Raw genomic sequence first — 12,094 nt, 5'->3', positions numbered from 1 at the left:
CGCTTTGACTTAGGCGATTGATCACTCTGGGATCACTTGTCCTGGTCAAAGCAGCAGATCTAAAACTTAAAATAGATTTTGTTTATCTTCAACCAGCAGTGCTGTAGCATTTTCTCCCCCTCCTCCCCAACAGGTCATTGTGTTGTTGGTGCTGTTAATGACCCCAGCACCTGTACTTCCGATGTAGGTTACATCGGCCCCAGGAAATGGGCTGAGGACAAGGGTGCAGGCAGACGTCCTGCCCTGCCAAAGATCCACCCCCTGTTGTGACAGAAGGGGAAACATCTACCCCTCACTCTCTAGACTCACTCACTCTTCATTGTCACTGGGTCAAAATCCTGGAACCACCACTCTTCCCCCCCCACCCTTGCTACAGCACCTTCACCACATGGACTGCAACCATTGAAGAAGAGGGATCACCACCACCTTCTTGAGGAACACTAGGGATGGGCAATAAACGCTGGCTTTGCCAGCGACACCCACATCCCGAGAATGCAAAGAAAGAAAAAGAACAATGGGTGCTGGTGCAAGGTACTGCAAGGCTGCCGGCCGCAACAGAACAGTTTGCGAGCATGAGTCAGTGACTTCTGGAGAGGAGGATTGGAGATTGAGGAGAGGAGATGAGGATGAAATTCTGGAGTAGAATGTGATTAACGATGGGGTGAACTCATACAGTTGGGCGCTCCCCAGGGTTCCCAACACTGGTTGGATATATTCCTGAAGTTTACATCACATGACCTCCCACCCAACAAATAGTCTTTTCCCTCCCCATCTCCAGTATTTTTAGAACTAATAAACAAAAGAATCAATGAAAATGAAAAAAACACACCATTATTAAAAATTGCCCGACTGATTTTTCTCCCGGGTGGCTCGCAGCAGTGTCCGTGTCCAGGAGATGAACCTTTAATTCCTGGAGACTCCAGGGCAATCCTGGAGCGTTGGCAACCCTAGCTCTCTCCCCTTCCTTGCAAGCCATTTTTATCAAGTTTGTAAACACTCTTAACAAACAACAGTGCCCCTTTAAGGCTTTGAGAGAATTAGGTTTTCTGGTTCATGAAGCTCTCAGTAGTAAGATGGGTTCCTGCTGTTTTATACCCACAACTTGTCATTAGTCGAGTTGATATTCTGTGCAATGTTTAATATACTGTAGCATGACCGGAAACTAGACTGAAAATATCGCATTTAAAATTTGATTTGATGAAAGTTAATCTTATGGAGAAAAATAATCAAAATCTCCCCAGCTGTAAAACAGCATTAGTCGTGAGACGTAACTGTGGATTCTATTTGGAAATGAGATTAAAGGAGCAGCAAACTGCGGTAACTACTTGGAATGTAAATTAATTACCCCTAGATGTGTTCCATGTGTTCAGTCTTTATTTATCTCATCCACTTGTTTTGAAAACTGCAGAGCCCAGAAGGCGCCTTCTCCCTTCACGGTGAGGTCAAGAGAACAGCATTTGGTAATGTCAGCCAATTGGATCTCCGCCGAACATGCCCATGCCCAGTATCAGCATTGTACTTGTGCTGTCCTAGACCCATCAGTGGCCATTGTCTGTTATTTGGGTTTTATTTACCAATCCTGCCGCCCACCCCCCCCCCCCACAAAAGGAGCTGAACAGAGAAATCTATGTCTTTAAATTAAAGAGAGAATCGCAGTGAGGGTGCGAGAGGTTGCCAGCCATGGCTCAGTTGGTGGCACTCTCGCCTCTGGGTCAGATGATCGTGAATTCCAACCCCACTCCAGAGACCTGAGCGCATAATCCAGACTGACACTCCAGTGCAGTACTGAGGGAGTGCTGCGCTGTCAGAGGTGCAGCTTTTGGATGAGACGTTAAACCGTCTGCTCTCTCAGGTGGACATAAAAGATCCCATGGCACTAAAGATGAACAAGGCCTCGACGTAAGCTCGAGGAACAGCACCTCAGGCACTTTACAGCCTTCTGGACTCAACATCGAGTTCAACAATTTCAGACTATAAACTGGCCCCTGTATTTCATTCTTTTTCTCTCGTTTCCTCACATGGTAGCTGTTAATGTTGCTGCCGTCATCATCCACCCATCGTCTAGAGCCATCTTTTGTTTCCTAACTTGTCCCATTACCTTTTGCCTTACACTATCATCCCTTCTGTCATTCAATCTCTCCTGCCTTCCATCCCATCACAGACCTTCACTTTGTTCTTTCTTCCCCTCCTCCCTGCCCCTGTTTAAAAATCTCTCCTCCCTAACCTTTCCCAGTTCTGACGAAGGGTTCGACCCGAAACGTTGACCCTGTTTCTCCTCTCCTCGATGTTGCCTGACCTGCTGCGTGTTTCCAGCACTTTCTGTTGTCATCGCATGGCAATATTTTGAAGACGAGCAGGGGAGTTATGCCCGGTGTCCTGGCCAATATTTATTACTTAACCAATATCACTGAAACAGATTATCTGGCCATTATGTCATTGCTGTTTGTGGGAGCTTGCTGTGTGCTGCCGCGTTTCCTACATTACAATAGTGACGACACTTCAAAATACTTGATTGGCTGTAAAGCACTTTTGGACACCCTGAGGTTGTGAAAGGCGCTATATAAATGTAAGTTCTTTCCTTTTTTTCTTTCTTTTTACTTTCCATTGACTTCATCGGAAAGTAAAATTGGGCAGAGTGTAGAACGAGCGCCTGCTCCGAATCTGTCCGTTCCCTACCGGGTGGGTTAGGTTAGTATTACCCCTATAGAATCAGACATTACAGCACAGAGCAAAGACTCAGGCCTTTTGCATCTGTGGCGGTGCAAGCTCTTCACCTGGAACTATCTACTTTAAGCCCATGTTTGTACCCTTTAGAACCATATAAGTTACAAATTGCAGAATAAAATACCGAGATAAACAACATACTTAAGAATTTGGAATAGATCTCCCGCCCATCCAGACACCCCTGAATGATGTTGTGTTGATGCTGGTCTGATAACTCATTGCTCCAAGTGTGAGGCAAACTATAGCTGCAGGGCCAATACAGTACTTGGAAGTATGTACAAAATAAAAATGTATCAAATGCAATTGAAGAATTGCCTTCAGCTCACGCAGTTTGCTAGTTCCAGCATTTAAGCTGGGACACAAACCACCTTCAATTTGGGATGGCGGAGTTGATGGGGACAGAGAATACTCAGTACCCCAGATAGAAATATTATACGTTTGGAGGAGGAGTGAGAACTTTGGAGAGGAGCTGTACGTTGTTTATTTCTTCTTTCTTCCTGGCATTTTGTACTGACGAGTATCTATCCCTTGTACATTCTCCAAGAGGTGGCGTGTTAGAAAATCCTACAACTACAGAAGTGTAATTGGACAAGTTGCAACAGCACAGCCCGATTGAAGATGTTGCATTGGAACGTTGGAAAGGAGAGTTTAGTAATCTTACATTTGCATTAGTGACACCTTTAACTGCAATCGACTGGCTTTCTGCCTTTCTGTCTCATGAAAAATAAATGTGAAAGGTCATGCATTCAAAATACAGAGCATTTCTGAACTCGGCCTTTGGTGGTGCACTGTGGATTGGCATAACTCAGCTGTTTCCATGACAACGCCTCTCTTTATTTTCATCTTCAGAAATTGGAAGAGAAAAGGCCTTAAAGAGAAGCGACTGTCAGCTTATAATTATACCTGATAATGGAGCGGAAAGCCTCTAGAGTTCCTGCAGCTCCTTTCCGCTCCCAAATGCCCCCAAACCAGCCATTGACCACAGCAACCACAGATGGGCTTCTGGCATTTGAACAGATATTATCATCAAAGAATGTAGTGGCCTCATCAAGTCATTGATCGTTTTAAAGTTTAGAATCAGTAACAGTTGACTTTCCAAATCTGTGGCTCAATGTGTTTCAGAGAGATTTTCCATTTTCAGCATGAGGCAGATCGCTGGTGTTCGTTCTGGTCTGATCGTTCTTTATTCCAGGTGTGAGGAAAACTGTAGCTGCAGAACTAATAAGCGTAACTTGTAAGCCATGTCTACCGATAGATGGAAGATGAATGGTTGAATGGTTTAGGGTTAGGTTCAGTTGCAGCACAAATTAACTTGTATTTACTCGATTTGTTATGTTTGATATCTCAGACCTCCCCAGTTTATTGCTTCGTTATTTCACTATTAATTTAAATCCAGTTTCTTTGTCAGCCTTGGCTCAGTGGTAGCACTCTCACCTCTGACACTCTCACCTCCGACACTCTCACCTCTGACACTCTCACCTCTGACACTCTCACCTCTGACACTCTCACCTCTGAGTTAGCAGGTTGTGGGTTCAAGTCCCACTCCAGAGACTTGGAATTGAAGCTGGGATATTCCTGGTGAGAGTGGCTCAGTGCTATACCAGTCGGTGGATTGACTACCTGAACCACAGAGACGGTCAATTAATCTGTTAACTGTGATTGAACTACACAAGGAAAAAACTACCAGAGCTAATGAAGGAAGAGAAATATTAAGTTCTTGTCACATCTCTTAGGCTGATGTCAGCTTGAATATGGATTGTAGGATTATTATACTTGCGTCTCACAGTGTGGGCAGAGGTTTAATAGTGGCATTAAGATCAGTCAGCTGATTTTTTCAATTGGAGCAGTAGGTGAAGAACTTCAAGTAGGTTGCTGCCACTCTCTATATTAGGGTACAGTAAGTGTGCCATGTTAGCACACCCTGGGTAGCAGTTATCCAATTATAAGGGAATAGGTACTATGGCCAAGTGCCCCACGTCTCCCCCTTAGCTAATGGAGGACTTGTAGCTGTAATTGATGAATGCGAAACATTGTTAAAAATGAACGTAATGAAATGCAAAGCACCCAATAATTAAAGATCAATGAAATTTGGTACTTAAAAGGTCATTTTATTTTTCTTTAGGTCTCGTAGAATTCCCGCACAAGACAGCTCAGAGAACTGCAGCCAGTCTTCTCCGTCTGAACCCTGGGTCATCACCTACAAACCCTCGACTATTTTGTTCTTTAAGAAAAAGCTGAAGGACCAACATGGAGATCGAAGTCCACTTGTGGGTGACTAACTTGCAGCAACAGAGACCTCACACCCCAAGAACTTCCACCACTTGTCCTCAACATGGAAGCTCCTTTAAATTATCTTTCAGTTGCAACATTCAGCACTTTGATATCTCAGCGCAAAGGTGACTTTAAACTCACCGAATTAAGCACTTCACAACGGACACACGCATTTACGCACGCCCATTCGAAGCACCGCCAGACCAGCTGGCCGGCATCTCCAAAGCCAGAGTCCAATAAAAATACAAGTTCTCGGCAACTTTTGTACACTATGCTCTTACAGTTCAACAAGGAGGAGGCTGCCACCAGCAAGGGGCTATTCCTTATGTTGACTGGAATTCTATTGGGCTCTAATAAGGGACGGACACTTCACTTGACTTTCAGAATCCTCCTGGAAATAGATGCAGACTGATATTGATTCCATTCTTCAAGCTAGAACACTTCTGCAAGTGACCCTTCTGCTACATTCATGCAATGACCATCCAGCCCTTCTGGCCATGGTTGTCTGCACTATCTAACTGAACTCTACGGGTGATTTCTTAACAGTTGCAGAAGATCAAGAACCTTTAACACCAAACCTGCTCTTAAATTCTCAAATCTAATCTACAATCAAGTTGTAGGTAAGGAACATGAGGAAGAGTTTTCTGACTGGCAGAAAACCATTGTAAAATCTGCAGTGAATGGTGAATCTAATTCAGCCTCCGAAGCCTTCATTGCTGTATCACAGGGTCATCACTGTGAAGATGAATCAGAAATACGCTCAAATCTATAAATCCATACCTGTAATCCATTGGGAACAATGAACTGAAGGGTGGGCTTATCGATGTTTTAGTGCAGGGAATGCCAAAGTTCATCTTGTGCTAAAATGGCTCCCAGTTTGCTAAAACTAGTGCTAAATGTAGGGCTGAGTGAGTTGATGACGGTTCAGTTTTGTTGGGGTTCCCTCCATTCAGCCAAACCTAAACTTTAAATAAGCCTCTCCTGCCTTTTCAGAAAAGCTTAAGTCCAAAATAAGTAGCGCTGTGCGTGTGCAGAATTTTATTTGTATTTATTTATACTTCTCCCCTCTAGTTTTTGTTGTTTACCCCTCTTTGGGGTACCCTTCACATTGCACAGTTACCTGGCATGAAGTTGGGCAGTGGCCTGATCCCAGTTCTCTGCCAGTGCTGGTGTGTAACTGGACAATAGGGGGCCTGTGTGAGTGGCCGAGATTGATTTCCCCTCGAACCTTTGTTCAGCATCTCCTTTGTCTCTCTCTCTCTCCACCCGTCCCCCCCCCCCCACACCCATAACCCAGGCGAGATTGGGAACTCACTGTGTACTGAAAAATGATCGTAAACCTGCATACTTCAGCCCTGTGGCAAAGCACTAGTGTAACCAAACCACTGGGGCTAGAAAGGAGTTTGGATTGGGTAAGACTGATTGAAATCTTCAATGAGCTTGGCCTGAGAAGCATGCAGAATATATGTTATAGAGAGAGGGAGCGATCCTGTGCATCCTGCCAGCAGTGCCAAGTCCACACTGAAGTAAACCCCTCCCCATACTGATATTGTAATAGCCGTAACTTCCCATCCTGTCTCCAGGCAACAGGGAAGACTAGTAAGGTAACTTAGGGGTTATTGATCCGTTGGCGCACCAGATTCGGGAGCCAAGGCTGTGATGCGGCAGCAACGCATACCCGAACCGGGAGGCCCGAGGCCGGCCTAGAATTGGGCCTGGTGCCTCATTACTATTAATGGGCTGAGCAGCCAGCACCTGTCGCTCCTCCACGGGCAGCTCGCCTGATTGAAGAATTGTAGGTAAGTCCTGGGAGGTGGGCTGTGGACGGATGGGGCTTGTGGGCGGGGGGTGCGATCATCGTACCGTGGAGGCATGCGAGCACGCCTGCTCATCTTGGCTCCACCGCAATGATTGTTTTGTATTTTTCGTTAAAACACTTACCTTTTGGTGGTGGTCGCCCAGAGACCGCTCACCAATCCCATGCAGAGCAGGCCTGGCTCCTGCTCCACCCCACGAAATCAAATTTTAGGCGTATTTTAGACGTGAGATGCTAGTCCCCAAACTTGGCCTTTGTTGCACTTGTTTGACGCCTGCAAAAAGGGGCACATGGGATCCATGTTCTACCCCTTAGTGTCAACACACCTGCTATTCTAATTCTGCAGCTGTTCAACTTGAATAGAAGATTCCCAGATCTGGATTAACTAAAGAAAAAACAACCCAGACTCAAACCTGGAATCAACGGAGTTGTTCCAGATTCTGTCTTTAAATGGAACGCAGTACCGGGGAGGGTATTTTAATGAGTTTCTCTGTCAGTGAAGAATACTGCTTATTGCAGAGGCTTCGGTGCAGCATATCAGACAGGACCTGAAAGGAGAAAGCAATGGCAGCTCCTCAGAGTTGAGGTAAACGGCAGTATGTGAAGCTCTGGGCTAGTGATGCATGAAATTACAGCCTGCCAGACATTAAAGATAGACCAAAGCTAATAAACCTCAGGCTAAATAACTCAGATATCTGCCACAAACAGCCAGCCTATTCAATACATCAAAGGCCAAAATAAATGTTGTTAAATATACTCCCTTTTGTTGTGTATATATAGTGACAGGATTAAGAAAAATATTGTTTTTACCCCAAAGTAACATTAATTATGAATAAACTGAAATTGAGCAAGATTGAAAAAAATTGTTTTAAAACAATAATTAGAATACATTAGCAGCCTGCGGCTCCCTACACAGCTTTAGAGCCACAATCTAATCAGACTTTCATGACTGATGCCATTTTGACATGTGCCTAATCAGAATGGCGAAATGCCAGACTCCTCCTATGTCGTCTTAAAGCCTTGCAGGGTAACTTTGTTTAGGATTGCTAGTTTACAAAGATACAATAGAGTTCACTGGAAATGGAACAATATCCAACTTGGGTGATCTGTGAGAAATGTGTTTAGCAAAAGGTGTGAAAAGCCTATCAAGTTGAAAGCAAGAACATACTCCAACTCACAAGTATGCATGAAGGTGTGTCTAGCTGTACAAGTCACTACAGATTGTTAGGCCAAACATGGGAAGGTTTATTAAGTACAAAGATATACAGGTAGTACGATAAATCAGTTAGTTAGGGTTAGCACGTACAGAAACAACACAGTGCCGAGCCAAACTGCAGCGTGGCCTGGATCCCTCAGGGTCCCTTTATTATCCGCTTCCCAGAATCGGCTTGACTTTTAGAAACTGAACAATGTTTAGCCCTTAAAGGGACCGCCACTTCACGTCAAGCCAGTTGAGTTCAGTTTGGGCTTTGCAGTAGTCCTTTATACGGGTATGTCATTGTGGAAATGTACGGCCCACCAGTTTGTGAAGCGTTACCGAAGGGGCTTTCTGGATTTTTCTTCAAAGGGTCCTGTGTACAATCCAGGGGTTCTCACATTTCAACACAGGACTTACAGCACTGCTGACGGGTTCCAGTTTTAAGTTACCCATTAATGATATGTTTCAACGGTTACATTTCTGGAAGGGTTTTTAATTACTTTTGGTAGTTAATTTTCAAGCTTTTTGAGTATGAATGAGTCTGCATTCTTGGCGTGCTCTTACATGCACAGCTCAATCTTTCTTCTGTCAAAGCAGCTTTTAATTATGGTAATTGAGTAGCGATAATTAAAGTGGGACTAGGTCTTATCTCTTATGTTGGGCGGTTGTCTTTTTTTTAACATTACGGTGAGGGGAAATAGGCTCCATTAGAGCAAAATCATTCTCTTTATCAGAAACATGGTGGTAGGAGAACTTTTATTGATTGGATTATCATTTTAGGTCTGGTGATTGTCCGCTCAGTTTTTTCACTTGAGGTCTTTGTCCCTGCTTTTCCCACAATGCCTATTGCCTTCATGTTGTCCTCCTTTGGTTGAGAGGATGGTGTTGCCTAGGCCCCAGGCTTCTCCAGTTTGGCTGTCATTAAGTGATCAGTATATACATTGATGTGGTCAAGTGGAATAAATTCCAACAATATGAAATATTCTGTTGTTAGGAAGCATTCCAGTTGGAAGTCTGACTGATCTACTTATGACAGATCTAGAATGTAGTGCGGCATTTCTGAATTGTGGGGACTGCTGGGTATTTAAGCTCACCACTGTCCACTTAAGAGGCGAGTGCTTAAAACTGGCAGACCACTGTACTACTGGTAGACACAGACATTTTTACTTTGCTTTATTTTATGACTGCTCTGGTTATGATTTCTTCATTGCCCACGTGTCCAGCCTTGTGACTGGTCCAATGCTGAAGGAGGAACATCAGAGAAATTCTATTTTGCTCCTGGCCTGAGCTCTATAGTTGCACGTTCCTGCTTTGCAGGCTCTGCACTGGTCAGAACCTTCAGATTGGATGGATAAGGGTGATTGACTGGTACCGTAAAATCTAGTGTATAAGCCATACTTGTGTATAAGACACACTCTTAATGTGCATTGTATAGATCATATTGATATTCAAATTACACTGGTATATATAAGCCAATTCCACATTTTAGCTTAAAAATTGGTATCCAATAGTGATTCATATACTGGATTTTAGTGTGACCGTTGTATAGATGCAACACAGAACCTGTAATGGCATTAGTCAATCATTTGTCCCAGTTGGTTGGTTTCATACCTGTTTTATCTTTGGTAAGGCCTCTGTGCCTTCAGGGTTGTTTTCAGCTTTGTTTTCTGTAAGTTCAAAGAGCATGCCGCCTGCCAAGTTGCATTTTGTGCTCCTCACGGTTGGAATAAGTTTTCTGCACACCCTGTGATCAAACCTAGGTTATCTGTTACCTTCTGTTTGGGCCAGGGTGGTCTGTGGGAACTCAGCGTGCAAAGCCACTGTTAAGTGTAGATTAGCATAGCCAGACTTCCCAGCTGTCAAACGTTCCCATTTTGTATGGACACTTTTTGCAGCCCTTAATCCAATGAATGCACCCTCCCTCCCTCCCACTATCAAAAAGTGCCCTTTGCGAGCTTGCACTTGTACTAAGTCTGTGTGATTGCAGGGAAGTGTCCCCATCAAAGTTACCGTAAATCCAGAACAAAATGGGGCAGCAAACACATAGTGCATTTTCTACCGCCATTGCGAAACTCTACAGCTTTAATAAGAAGAACGGTTGGAGGGCATTCAGGGACAATCCTTGAATTTATGGGAGGATTGCTGTCTCTGGTGTGCTGGGAATTGCTGCCAGTAAAACCATTCATTCATCATTGGTATTACTGACAGAACCCTAATACAAGCAAAAGCAAGTGGAAAGAGTTCCTGGGGAAAAAATTCCTCTATAAAAACATAGGAAAATGGAATTAAGCTATTTCTTTGACAGGAATTCCCAGATATGTTAATATAAATCTTCCACAAAAATTGCCAGTTACCAATCCGATCAGAATATCTTCTATAAATATTATACACTTGCTATGAACTGTTAAGGGAATATAATGGGATTGTGAGAAAAGGCTTTCCTGGAAAGAGGTTACAAAACATGGAATTTATTTTATTGAGAAATGTGTTTTTTGAATACATTAATATTTCTAAAACATTTAGAAATTGAATTTGTCTTCATTTATACCTGGTCACACTTTGGAAAAAGAGACAAGTACAACAGGATATGTGCTGTAAAACTGTATTCTGTTTAAAAAAAAGTTTTAAAGCTATTTTAGTGTCTCCCATTCTCCATAAGAAAGTGGAATTATATATGAAGATAGTATAAGCAATAATTTGTACAGTAAATTATTCTGTTTTTTCTATATGTATGGGATGTCAATATTTACAGACTTAAATTATGAAGAGTACTGTAGTTTATTAAATCTGTGTTTTAATAAATTTGCATGTCTTAAAATATAATGTTTTGCAGTTTCTACTAAACGTTGTTTTATTTCCTGTACAACTTGTGGAAATAGAATTGCACATTGCTTGATTTAGTCACATTGATTTAATCACATTGCCCAGTTTCCCTCATGTCTCCTCTCCCATAACTTAAGCACTGACTTCCAGACCCTATCACCAGCTGGTAAAGCGGGTACCTGGGTGTAGAGCAGACTGTTCTGTGCCAGGTCACATGTGTAACAATTCCTGTCACTGCCATGCCTTTTTTTTACTGTCACCGTTACATTTTAGCTGTCACACTTTTGCTGTCACACTTCGCTAATTAGCTGGAAGTGAAACAGCAGCATATCAAAGCTAAACAGGCAAAGAATGTACAAATTGACAATGAGGAAAATGAACCAATTGAATCACACACAATGCTTTTTGGGAGGAAAAAACTCTTTTTTCTTCAGTAACTGAAATTTTTAATGTCTAAATAAAACATCAAAAACTTATATATTTAACGTTACCCATTGAATTGACTTTTTATAGCTTTATTGAAGTTTGTACTTTAAGACCCTCAGCCTGCATCAGAGGCCTGGGCAAAGGACTGGACATTGTTTCTCCAGAACAATTGAAGGGAGTACCCAACTGCTTCTGAGCATGGGCAGTATGAATAATTGTCCAGCATGCATTCGCTGTTTTTTCTGAACTGAAGTGGAAGGGATCTTCCCGTATTCTATGCTTTTAACTTCCAAACACTTCAAAACAAACTGGAGATTAAATTCTCAAAGCTTTATTTCAGGTAAATTTCACATTTTAAATATTAGCAACTGCTCCCTTTTTGTTAACTGCTGAACTTGAAGTCATTGACATTTAGGCAGTATCAGTGATTAACAGGTTTCTGTTAAGATTGTTGATTGAGGAGCTGCAGCCTTGCAGGCCTCAACAGAGACTGGTGCCTACACAGCCTAGTTAAAGGCTTCCTTTCTCTACATATAGGCCCCCTCCCTCTGGCACCACTACTCTGGGATACTACCATCTTAATCACATTGCAATCTTGGGAAGTGGCAGTGGTGGATGGGAAGGAACGGGCTGGGGACTTGGTATGCTGTGTCAGCCTAGATTCTGTGCTCAATCTCTGGAGCGGGCCTTGAACCCACAACTTTCTGACACGACCAGGATCTCTTTGAGTGATGAACAAATAACACTGTGACATGATTGTGTATCTCAGGATACAAATGACAAATCAGGTTTACTAAGAAGTAAGATTAATAAAAGCAGATTGAGTTACAGTAAAA

The 12,094-nt window shown here is 42.9% G+C and overlaps 1 protein-coding gene across 1 annotated transcript in view; it reads left to right on the top strand.

The window, feature by feature from the left end:
• Positions 1-11,363, top strand: part of kremen1 (kringle containing transmembrane protein 1) — a 190,948-nt gene extending 179,585 nt beyond the window's left edge. The window contains exon 9 of the mRNA XM_085961807.1: positions 4,847-11,363. Coding sequence (XP_085817933.1) covers positions 4,847-5,003 — 157 coding nt within the window. The 3' untranslated portion in view covers positions 5,004-11,363. The remainder of the gene's footprint in view (positions 1-4,846) is intronic.
• Positions 11,364-12,094: the final 731 nt, after the last annotated feature.

This window comes from Somniosus microcephalus, chromosome 19, assembly GCF_052327205.1.
Source record: "Somniosus microcephalus isolate GS21.2 chromosome 19, FLI_Smic_1.0, whole genome shotgun sequence".
Taxonomy (NCBI): Eukaryota; Metazoa; Chordata; class Chondrichthyes; order Squaliformes; family Somniosidae; genus Somniosus; species Somniosus microcephalus.
The sequence above is the reverse complement of the archived record's forward strand: the minus strand, read 5'-3'. Positions and strand labels throughout refer to the sequence as shown.